The sequence below is a fragment of the Convolutriloba macropyga genome, chromosome 1 (genome assembly GCF_964194025.1).
Source record: "Convolutriloba macropyga chromosome 1, txConMacr16.3, whole genome shotgun sequence".
In the NCBI taxonomy this organism is placed as follows: Eukaryota; Metazoa; Xenacoelomorpha; order Acoela; family Convolutidae; genus Convolutriloba; species Convolutriloba macropyga.
The window spans coordinates 68,885,804-68,896,434 of NC_134468.1; the positions used below are offsets into that span (position 1 = coordinate 68,885,804).

Here is a 10,631-nt window from a genome sequence, read left to right on the forward strand (position 1 = left end):
TTGATCAATTTGTACTCACGGCAAATTTGTAACTGCAATACTATTGTAGTTAATCTGACAAGTTTAACCCCAGTCGAAATTATACCAAAAAACAAGAAATGATAGTTTTTGATTGGTATCTTTAGGAAAAACAGTCAAAACCCTTATGTTTTTTTGTTCGCCTTGAACAGTTTTGATCGTTTTTTCGACGTAGGAAATGCTCGTTTTTAGGCGGTATATTAAGGAGAGGACCGTTTTTGATCATTTTTAACTAGTAGGAAATCACCGTTTCTGAGCGTTTTTTTTTACAACAATTATTTTCATCTTCACAAACTTGGTTGCGCCTGAACTTTACTAGGAGTTGGGAAATATTCCTAACTCACGGTGAAGACAATAATGTTTTAGATGGCTCCACAAATACCACATCGCCACAATTTTGTGAAATCACGGAAAAATTTGCCATTTTCTCAAGAAATTATGTTTCATTTCCACTACAATTTATGGCTGCTTGGTGGAATAGGTTAATTGCTCTAGTAGATATGAATATATGACTTTTTTTTCAAAATAAGAATTTTAATTGTTTTTTTTTCTTCAATTATCTGCAATTGGCAGCATGAACAGTTCTATATCCACCAAATGTGACTTTAGATGTGGTTTTGAACGCTATGCAGGAAAATTTGGGGGGTTATTGTGAGGGGAGAGAGTGAAGTGAGGGGGTTTCAACTCTAAGAGCCGCACTTCACGCCATAAATTTATGTCTCCAAAACAGTTTCGTTGAATTGTATTATTAGAAACTAGTAAACAAAAAGGCTTTAAGAGTACTTAATGCCCATTTTTCAGGACAAAAAGTCAAATTAGTCGTTCGAAAGATCGCATAAAACGAAAAGATCACAGGACTTATATAATTGCTACAAACTTCGTCTCAGATCAATTAACCAAAAAATCAGTTAACAAAGGGCCGAACTTGATTGATGCACCTTAACTAGTGTTTTATAATCCCTAGTGGTAAATTTGTACGCGGGTTTTCGCGTGCGTTGATATCAAACGTAAAAACTGTCAAAAACGTTCAAAAACGGTATTTTCCTAAACAAACTATCAGAAACGATTGTCTCCTGAAAACGGTTTTGATTTACCGGTCAAAACGATCGAAAACAATCAAAAACAATCATTCCATAAAATTACCGATCAAAAACGGTCATTTCCCACTCTAATTTGAACGTTTTGATTGGTCTGATCAACAGGGGAAGGAGCAAAATTGAGTTTTCAAAAAGGAAGTTAACGTTGTCGACAGGTTCTGCAATATATTCGATCTTTCTATATATGTAAAGAAATTTTTTTTTGCGGTTTTTAGGTTATTTGGGAAACGATAATCCAACCAATGACAAACTGATTGACAGACCAGCTCAATTGCCTGCTTCTTTTGGACCAAAACTACTTCATACGGGTGATTGGGGATGCATGATGCCAAACAACCAACTGGAAGTGTCAGGAAGGGTAGACTCTATGGTTAGAAAGTGTCTCTTTTATGTGCTCTTTTTGAATAACATACGTTTCAAATTCAAGAATGAAGCAGTAAGAAAAATGATAAAAGTCAAAATGTAAGGATTACTTAAGCCCCATGTACATTCTATTATCCAAAACATGATTTTTTTGTTGTCTTACAGATTATCACTCAGCAGATGCGTTAAATGATGGTGATGTTCTTATTAGACACCTTGTAATAACATTGCAAGCAAGTTGATACACCATAAAAGACCTCAAGAAGGTGAAACCACGTGGAAATCAGATTGCAACCCCAAATATTGCATCAAAATTTAAGATAGCTTTCCTCAAAAAAATTTTGTTTTCTTTGAATCGCTTAAAAAATTATCTCTTAAATTAATCAGCACAAGATTCAACAAAACCAACATAACAGACTAACGACGGGCGAATTGCTCTCAAACGATCGGCGAGCCGTTGGATTCGTCAGTAGCTAGCCACGCGGGGGGGGGTGTTGCACCGGGGGCTAATGGAGGGGCAACAGTGGGGTGGGCGGGGGACAACAAGGGGGGGGGGAGGTGGTCTTCAACCTCTAGGAACCGCCCTTCACAGCATAAGTATGTCTTCAAAACAGTTTCTGTGATTAGAGTACTTGGAGACTAGGGAGCTGAAAGGCTTTAAGAGCACTTAATGCCCGCTGGGTGCTACCTGTTTATCCCATTTTTGGACAAAAAGTCAAATGGGTCAGAAGAAAAATCGGTCATGCGGAAGATCGCATAAAAGAAGAGCGACATGACTAATATGATTGCTACCAACTTCGTTTGAGAGCAATTTAAAAACAAAGCAGCAATGAAAATATTAACCGACGACAAAAACCGTCATCGATTCTCAAAATTTAAAACATTGTGATATCTCTCATTTTAGGGAAAAATAACAAAAATTTAAACCAAGATTAAAACTATAAAAAAACTAAGAACGAACAATGCATTGAATTTTTTTTGAATAAGTGTATTGTGAGCTGCGACAAATAACACTCCTGGTATCAAAGATAATTTAAAAACAATGGGCAATACCTGGTCAATGTCCTGAAAGTTAATTATTGAAAGTTTTACCGTTTTGTGAAGACTACCCAGGTTGAGGTGCCAGACCGAAAATCGATATGTCCAGACCGTCCCAGACGGAAAGTGTCTATGTCCAGACCCTCCCAAACGGAAAGTGCCTATGTCCAGACTTTCGTGCGTTCAATATTTTTCGTGCGTTCATCGTGCGTTCAAAAGTCCTCATGTCCAGACTTTCGTGCGTTCAAAATTGCCTATGTCCAGACTTTCGTGCGTTCCAAACGAAAATTCGTGCGCTCAAAAATTTATAATTTGTGCGTTCATGTCCAGACTATCGTGCGTTAAAAAGGCCTTATGTCCAGACTTTCGTGCGTTCAAAAATGCCTATGTCCAGACTTTCGTGCGTTCAAAATTGCATATGTCCAGACTATCGTGCGTTCAAAATTGCATATGTCCAGACTATCGTGCGTTCTAAATTGCATATGTCCAGACTATCGTGCGTTCAAAATTGCATATGTCCAGACTATTGTGCGTTCATTTTTTTCCAGACCGTGTAATTTTGAACGCACGACGCCACCTTGTGCATTCATTTCGGTCTGAACATATCGACTTTCGGTCTGGGACCTCAACCTGGGTAGTGGCAAAATTTTGCAACCGTTTTTTTTTCATTTTGCTTAGGCAATCTCCTTGTTGAAACAAGTCTGCGAATTCCGCGAATTTCAACATGTAAATAATTAAAACTTTTTTGCCCGAAATTTATTAGTGGTTGCTTGAGACCAAAATCAAAGACTTTAATGAGTACTTGCAAAACTGCTAACTATCTTCCAAAATTCCTCTTTCCGGAAAAAAAATTAAATTCTTAGCTTTCAAGATCTAAAATTTCAGCTATTTCATGGCGACATTCAGAGCGAAATTCCGAACTTATATTTTGTCATCTTGACCTTTTCTTTGCGTTTGCTCTTACTATTCTAACAGACAAATTTTTTATAAACTGAAACAATAATTTGTTTCAGGTGAAGATTCGTGGCTTCAGCATTGAGTTGAAGGCGGTTGAATCCTGCATCATGAAATTGCCTTCGGTGGAGAGTTGTGTTGCAATGGCAGAAGGTGAGGAGGGCGATGATAAACTGCTAGCTGCTTACGTAATTATTACGCCATCAGCCAGGATAAGTGGCGAGAGAGATGAAGAAACATGGCAGAAAATGCAAAAGGTAATCAGTTGTTTTCAACTTCCCAAGTAAACGAAAATTGCTGGCCAAAAATATCTTCATAGCAATAATCTGAGTTCGGAAAAACGGCAAGTAGATGTAAACGAATTAACTATAGCTGTCGCGAGATTTTAAGATAGTTTTATTGTTTCTGACGTTATTATTGCAAGAATCTTGTTAAATCCTTTAAGAGTCATATTTAAAGATTTATCGGATCCTCTCCGTTTGTGCCCCACCCCCCAGCTTAATGGGCGCATATTATTTGCACCCCACAGACGCACCTGCCATATTTTTACATAATGATTTACTAATGGCGCGTGCTCTGTGACGGGGGGGGGGGCATAACGAACAGAACTGGGGGGCACAAACGGAAAAGATCCGATTTATCATATATAAAGACTTGCCCTGCTATAGTCTCTATAAAAGTAGCTGTTTCAGAAAGAGATCCGCGATCAACTCAAAACGATGCTGCCATCGTACATGATTCCATCCAATTATATATTCTTGGACCAGTTGCCCCTTGTAGAGACAACTGGAAAATTAGACAAGAAAATGTTAGTTTGCTTGTATTTAACCATTTTTGGATTTTTTCTTGTGTGCCCCTCCCCCAGCTTACTGGGTGAACATTATTTGCAGCCCCAGACGCACGTGAGGCTTAGAAGATGTCATCAAGTTCTCCTTACAGAACAATATTCCAATTATGAAATACACAAAAAGACAAATCAATATTTCAGTGTAAAATTCAAAAACTGACATTAATTTTAAACTAGGAAAATGTGAAGCCAAATAATTAAATATAATTAGAGGGACCATCCATCCACTCAACTTCAGAGCTTAAACTAAAAGCAACAGTGAAACAAAACATTAACAAATTTTTGTTTAGTTTTTCATTTTGGAAGAATTACCGTTTAAAAAAGAAGAGAGATGAAAAATTAACGTTTCATAGTTTTTTAGATGCTCTCGAAAAAAGTATGAAATAATTATTGCAAATGTGTTGGTTCTTTTACGTCTCGAATAGGAGTATTAGTAATACACAGGTTTTAACGTCTCGAAGAGATGCATTGGTAATACACAGGTTCTTTTTTAGCTGAAGCAATTTTGCACCTGATTTAAATTTTGATTTTCTTTCACTTATACCTCTGTTTTTAAACATTAACTTCCGCTTTCGAACATTGAACGTTGACAGTAGCTTAGTTTTTAATGTATTGTTATAAGGAACTTCTGGTAAAATTCAATGTAAAAGGTTAATTTGGATAATTTTTTAAGAGTTTAAGTCTTTTCAACCTTTATAAAATACACATCAACATCATACCAAGAAAATTTCCCTAAGTAGCCCCAAACACGTACCTATCCCCTACCCACCTCATTACCTACATACCACCTCCCAACAACTACTAACACCACCTACCTCCACACACCCTATCCCATACCACCCTACATACCCCCACCACCTATGAATTTACCACGCTGGTCACGTACCTACCCCCTTCATATGCCCCCTACTTTAGCACCCTCACTTCTTAGTTAACCCCCCTCCCAAAAAAAACTTCCTGCTTACGGCCCCATCTAGTCACAATCTCAAAATTGTTTGGTCTCTTAATGTATTTGCCTTGTTTTTATACCTGTTTCGACATTTCTGAAATAAGTGGGGTTGGCCGAGAGATTTTATTGCACGAAGCTTTTAGTCGTTTTTGGTCTATCAGCTATGTTTTTATTAGCTTAAGCAAGTTTGTTCACGACCTAAATTTTAAAAATTCCTTCTTCCTTTTTGAAAATTAGAACCGCTATTTATGAACGTTGACTTCTGCTTCTGAAAATTCGATTGTAGCAGTAACTTTATTTAAGTGAGCTTTACTAAGTTACTAGGAATTGATGATAATATTCAAATTGCTATTATCAATTAAACAGAAAACTAATAGAAATAGAGAAAATAGATTTAAATTTAGCAATTGCTGAATAATTGAGATCGAATAAATCAAGAGCAATTTGATCGTTTGTCGCTCTTGAGTTTTTTCTCCAATAGTTTTATTTTCTCATTTCAACTCAAATGGTATTTAACTTTTTGGTAAACGCTCTAAATTTTTGATTTTTTTTGTTTATTTCTGAGGTGTCAATGTTTTTTAGGGAAGAGAAGATGTCAGTTAGCAGTATATAACACAATCTCAGTCTCAGTTAAAACAAAATTCTTTTGTAAAAAAATTTCATATAGAGTTTGAGTTGCCGGCATCAAACGTGCGAAAAGGAATAACGAGATCAAAAGATTAGAATCAATTAGACTTGTCGCTAGTATTCGCACACTGTGAAACGCGAAAACTAGAGACCTGTAGACCAAACTTGAGCTTATCGCATTTTTTTCGGGCTTGCTTACTTTACTGATTTTAAAAGATCTGCGTTAAATACATGCGTGAAACAACGACTTGCCTAGCATATATATATATATATATATATATATATATATATATATACTCGAGCAAATGTGCTTTTTGCAATACAATGAAGTTAAACATTCGGTCGCGACCCGGGAATATTCCAACTTGCTATGAATTGCTTGAATTGTCGTTGAAAAAACAGCCCCCTAACCGCTGAAATCCATCTCTTCTTTACATACTGTTTACTTTTAAAAACATCCTTTTTGTTGCATTTCCATTTCTTAAGTTGTTCAAAAACTTAAATTGTGCTTCAAAATCTGTCAAAATTTATAACATTTTAATTGTTTTGCGACGCTCTTACAATAGATAGCCAATTTCCTGCCATTTATACAGTAGATCGGGTGAAAGTAAGGTTTGGGAAACTAAAATTTTCTTATACAAAGTCTTTTATAATTACAAGCAATCAGGTTTTTCACATCTTTTTTATAATGAAAATGTTGATTGGGAGTGTCCCAAATTGTGAGCCTTATTGGGAGCGCGGTTGTCAGTTGCTTAAAAGTCGTATCTTAGTTACAAATTGTTTTCAACTCGTTAGTTAATAGGTGTCTTGCATTTGAGGTTACTATCAGCAGCCCGATCACAGTCCGGGAGCTTAACAAAAACTCGCCGATTCTCATCAATAGTAAACACTTACCGGAAATCACCTTCAGGATCTATTAGAGGAGCAATTATGTCAAACACTTCAGAGCACGAAGAGCTATCGGATAGATCGTCTCCCTCCTTGCCGTCTATAGAAGAAACCCTGCACAAGATATGGTGTCAGGTATGCATGAACTATTTTTAACAAATAAGAACGCTCTTAAGCACAATTTTCCAATTTATTTACACAAAGTAAAAAAAGTTTTTCCTTTAGAGAGGAGATATTTTAAAAACATGTCCCCTGTTGCACAATATATTTATTGTATTTGTTCTTGGAAAATCATCCGTGTCAGAGTGTCAACTGGTTTGATAAATTTGAGTAGGGAACATTGAGTTTGAACATGGTCACCATATGACGAAAAAGGTGTTTTCCACATCGTTTTCATAAAAGTGCGCATTCACAACTTAAATAACGACATTTTTGTACTTCCTGTGCACGGAAATGTTAAAAATTTAATTAAAAAGAACCCACGTCTTTTTCCAAAAGAGGTTAGATAGGTGTAAAAAGAGGAAATAGAGCAAAGATAAAAGTAAAAATTAGCAGTATTATCAAATTGCAAAAAACTTTCCAGCCATATGAATATGAAAATTGTAATTGCGTCACTCCAGAAAAAAAATGTTCCTTCAACGCAACCAGTGTGAAACATAAGCTCTACATTTTCAAGTTGAGTAGAGCTCTACTTTTTCATGTTGAGCAAAATTGGCGTTAGCGTTGAAACTTACGAGAACAATGCAGTACGAAGTCTTGAGAGATCCTGCCCGCTCATAAGCATTTATGGCCAGTTGATTTAGTTGGTTTGAAAACTCAAGTTTTAATTAAAAACTAAAGGTTGCAAAAATTTCAATCTCATCTTCTCTGCCAATTTCATTTAGATTTAGTGGTTTAGATTTTCAATTATTTTATTTGAAACTATGAATGAATATTTTTATTAAAAAATTGAAAGTTATTACACTCTCTTAGCTTAAATACAAAACATAAAAACATCACAACATATTATGAAAAACAGAAAACCAGTTACAAAATGATTTAATCCATAGGCACAAACAATTTATTTGAAGTTATGATGGCGCTATTAAAAATGGCAGACGTAGCAAAATTTTTACTTTTCATATGGTGAACGCAAAGTGAGCCAAAGTAAAAGTCAGCCGACGTAAAAGCAGGCCGAAAGTTATGTAATAATTATGTAATCTCCTAGAAAAAAAACACAGTTAACCATTACAATCGAAACAGTGCACAGTATTTGCAAATTATTGTGCATTCCTTGTATCCAAAGATACAAAATACGTTATTTTTAAAATATCTAGTGGTTCTCAACCCCAACAAACCGCTGTCCATGACCATGCCTTTCATGCACTGTTTGGTGTAATCCAAAAACCGCGGGCCAGTTATTCCGGCGATGCCCACCTACCGGCCCGCGAGGAACAAGTTACAAAAACCACCTTCTCAGAAATTTTTGGCTTACTTCATCCCATTTTCAAAATTCGGCTTACATGCACTCGGTCTGCTTGACCATCACTTTTTTAAATAAAGTAATCTGAAGTGGGCAATATACAAACCTCATTTGGCGCCCAACAAATGTCTAATCAAATCAGATCACTTTATATAAGTGCAAAAATCTGAATCAATCACAACTTTGTGATGAGGTTTTGGATTTTTTCTAACAGGATAAATTTTATGCAAATAATGACAACTGCAAACCATGCCCATGCTTTAGTTGCCTGTGCGATTTGATATGAATCTCCCTATCAAATTACTGATTAGCTTGCTCTGGTTTCTTTGAAAATCATTTCTGCTAGCATTCAATTAATAATTAATTTCTCTTTGCTGTTTCGGCACTTTTACAACCAGTCCCAGTTTCGGCAATCTCAAACGTCGGAGTAGTTTTTACGTCAGCATAGTGGTACGTAATCCAAATTTAATCATGACTCCAAATAATCTGAGAGATTTTTAACCACGTGAACCAGAAATAAAACTTTGTATATGAAAAAAATAAAATTTTTGCAAATAGAACCTCAGTTCGTCAACAGTTGATGAACAAATGCAGTTTGCTATAAATTGAAGTCTTTCCATTTGAGCTAAAAATGTGATTGTTTTTTATTTTAATTGACCGATTATCTCTCTCGCCGGCAAAGTAAGGAACTAAATCTTCCAAGTTGTCAAATTGTCAAAAAATTAAATTATTTAAAAATGCTTGATCGCTTTTGTGATTAAAATGACCGCTCTGGTTATTCAGTATTTTTCCTTTTAGGTACTGATGTTGAAAAACGTTGATTTTAACGAGTCTTTCTTCGACATGGGAGGTCACAGCCTGGCTGCAACTTACCTTCTGGAATTGGTTCAGAACGAGCTGGGTGTTGACGTCAGAGTACATGAATTGTTCCAGTATCCAACTATAACTCAGATGTCAACGGTTTGTTCAACTCTTTCTCGAGCTCTATTTCTTCTTAAAAAACTTCTTGTGCCCAACAATGAAATTTTCAGAAGTTTTTTAGTGTTTTCTTTTCAATATAACATAATGCATCATTTGTTAAATTCAAATAGTTACGATAAAAGCTAACTTTTCAAAATATTCTGATGAATGGTCAAAGCTTAAAAATAAAAACCGGCAGGAAAATGTATATTAAACTTCGCTGGATGGAAAAACTGTGGCATGCAAAGCAGCCTGTTTCTGAATATTTCAATATGAGTAAATTTTTATGAAAGTTTGTTAAGCTGCGACCGGTTGGTATCAATTATACCACACACTATTATAGTTTAGAAAATAGTTTAGAGCGTATGTGAACAAATTTAGCCGCAGGCAACTTCTGATGTCTCAATGACTTAATTTTAACCTTACAAGTTTCCTAAAATTTCCTTAATTTTTAAGCTTGGTTGACCAGAACGCTTCGAATGAAGCTGACTTACTGTGCATCGGATGATATTTTAGCTTTTCCCAGTCAAAATATTTTAAAAAGGTATATCAAAATCAAGCGTTTGAAACCAAGTGAAACAGTTTTGGAAGTAAATTTTTCGGAACAAAATGCAAGACAACGTGGAAAAGTTATTTAGATCCGCATCTTCAAAATAGAGAGAGCAAGATGTTATGAATAAAAAGACAAAAACAGAAAAAACGGAAGCACAAACACGCACACACACGCACGCACACACACACACACACACACACACACACGCACACACACACACACACACACACACACACACACACACACACACACACACACGCACGCACACACACACACACACACACACACACACACACACACATACACACACACACACACTCAAAACGCACACAAACGTATTTTTCGTTGGAGCACATAATACCAGCAGTCACGCTAACTTAACAAAATCAAGGTCAACTTAATATCATTTGCCCTCGAACGAAATTTGAAGCGATTAATCTACGCGTGTGTGTGTCTTTTTTAAGCAAAAAATTTTTACTTTGAACGTTTTCTTCTAGAATAATCATTCGATTTTACTTCTCGAGTTTTTCATGCTTGATTTTTTTGATTGCTTTGAGTTATTTGGGTTGCGTGCAATCAAAGATTAAGTCTTTTGCTAAACTAAAACTGATCATAAAACTAAAACTGTAGCTTAGAGGTAAAAGCACGTAACTCACAACCAAGAGGTAGGGTTCGAACACCTCCCTAAGATGAGGTTTCTGCACTATAAATTTCTCTAGCTTATGTCCGTTTCTAAATTGTTTGCCTCATCATTTGTTCGACGCTAACTCTCCCGACGTTAATTGTTTTATGTTTATTAGTTTTATCCAGGTCGAATAAAAAATTTGAACAGAAAAACATAGGCTAAAAGATTTTAACAAAACTCTGACATGCAA

At 35.8% G+C, this 10,631-nt stretch overlaps 1 protein-coding gene across 1 annotated transcript; it reads left to right on the plus strand.

The window, feature by feature from the left end:
• The first annotated feature begins 1,423 nt into the window (after nucleotides 1-1,423).
• On the plus strand, nucleotides 1,424-9,617 carry LOC142348213 (surfactin synthase subunit 3-like). Its single transcript, XM_075399523.1, has 6 exons — nucleotides 1,424-1,485; nucleotides 3,530-3,727; nucleotides 4,163-4,278; nucleotides 6,712-6,916; nucleotides 9,042-9,203; nucleotides 9,585-9,617. Exons 1-6 carry the CDS (start codon nucleotides 1,438-1,440, stop codon nucleotides 9,615-9,617), a joined length of 762 nt encoding a protein of 253 aa, XP_075255638.1. The 5' UTR covers nucleotides 1,424-1,437.
• Nucleotides 9,618-10,631: the final 1,014 nt, after the last annotated feature.

Bases quoted from the DNA above. Each gene is read 5' to 3' on its own strand.
- LOC142348213 (XM_075399523.1), top strand. From the start codon at position 1,438: ATGATGCCAAACAACCAACTGGAAGTGTCAGGAAGGGTAGACTCTATG. The intron at 3,728-4,162 runs GTAATCAGTTGT...TAGCTGTTTCAG, and splicing joins CATGGCAGAAAATGCAAAAG to AAAGAGATCCGCGATCAACT. The intron at 9,204-9,584 runs GTTTGTTCAACT...GAACAAATTTAG, and splicing joins CTATAACTCAGATGTCAACG to CCGCAGGCAACTTCTGATGT.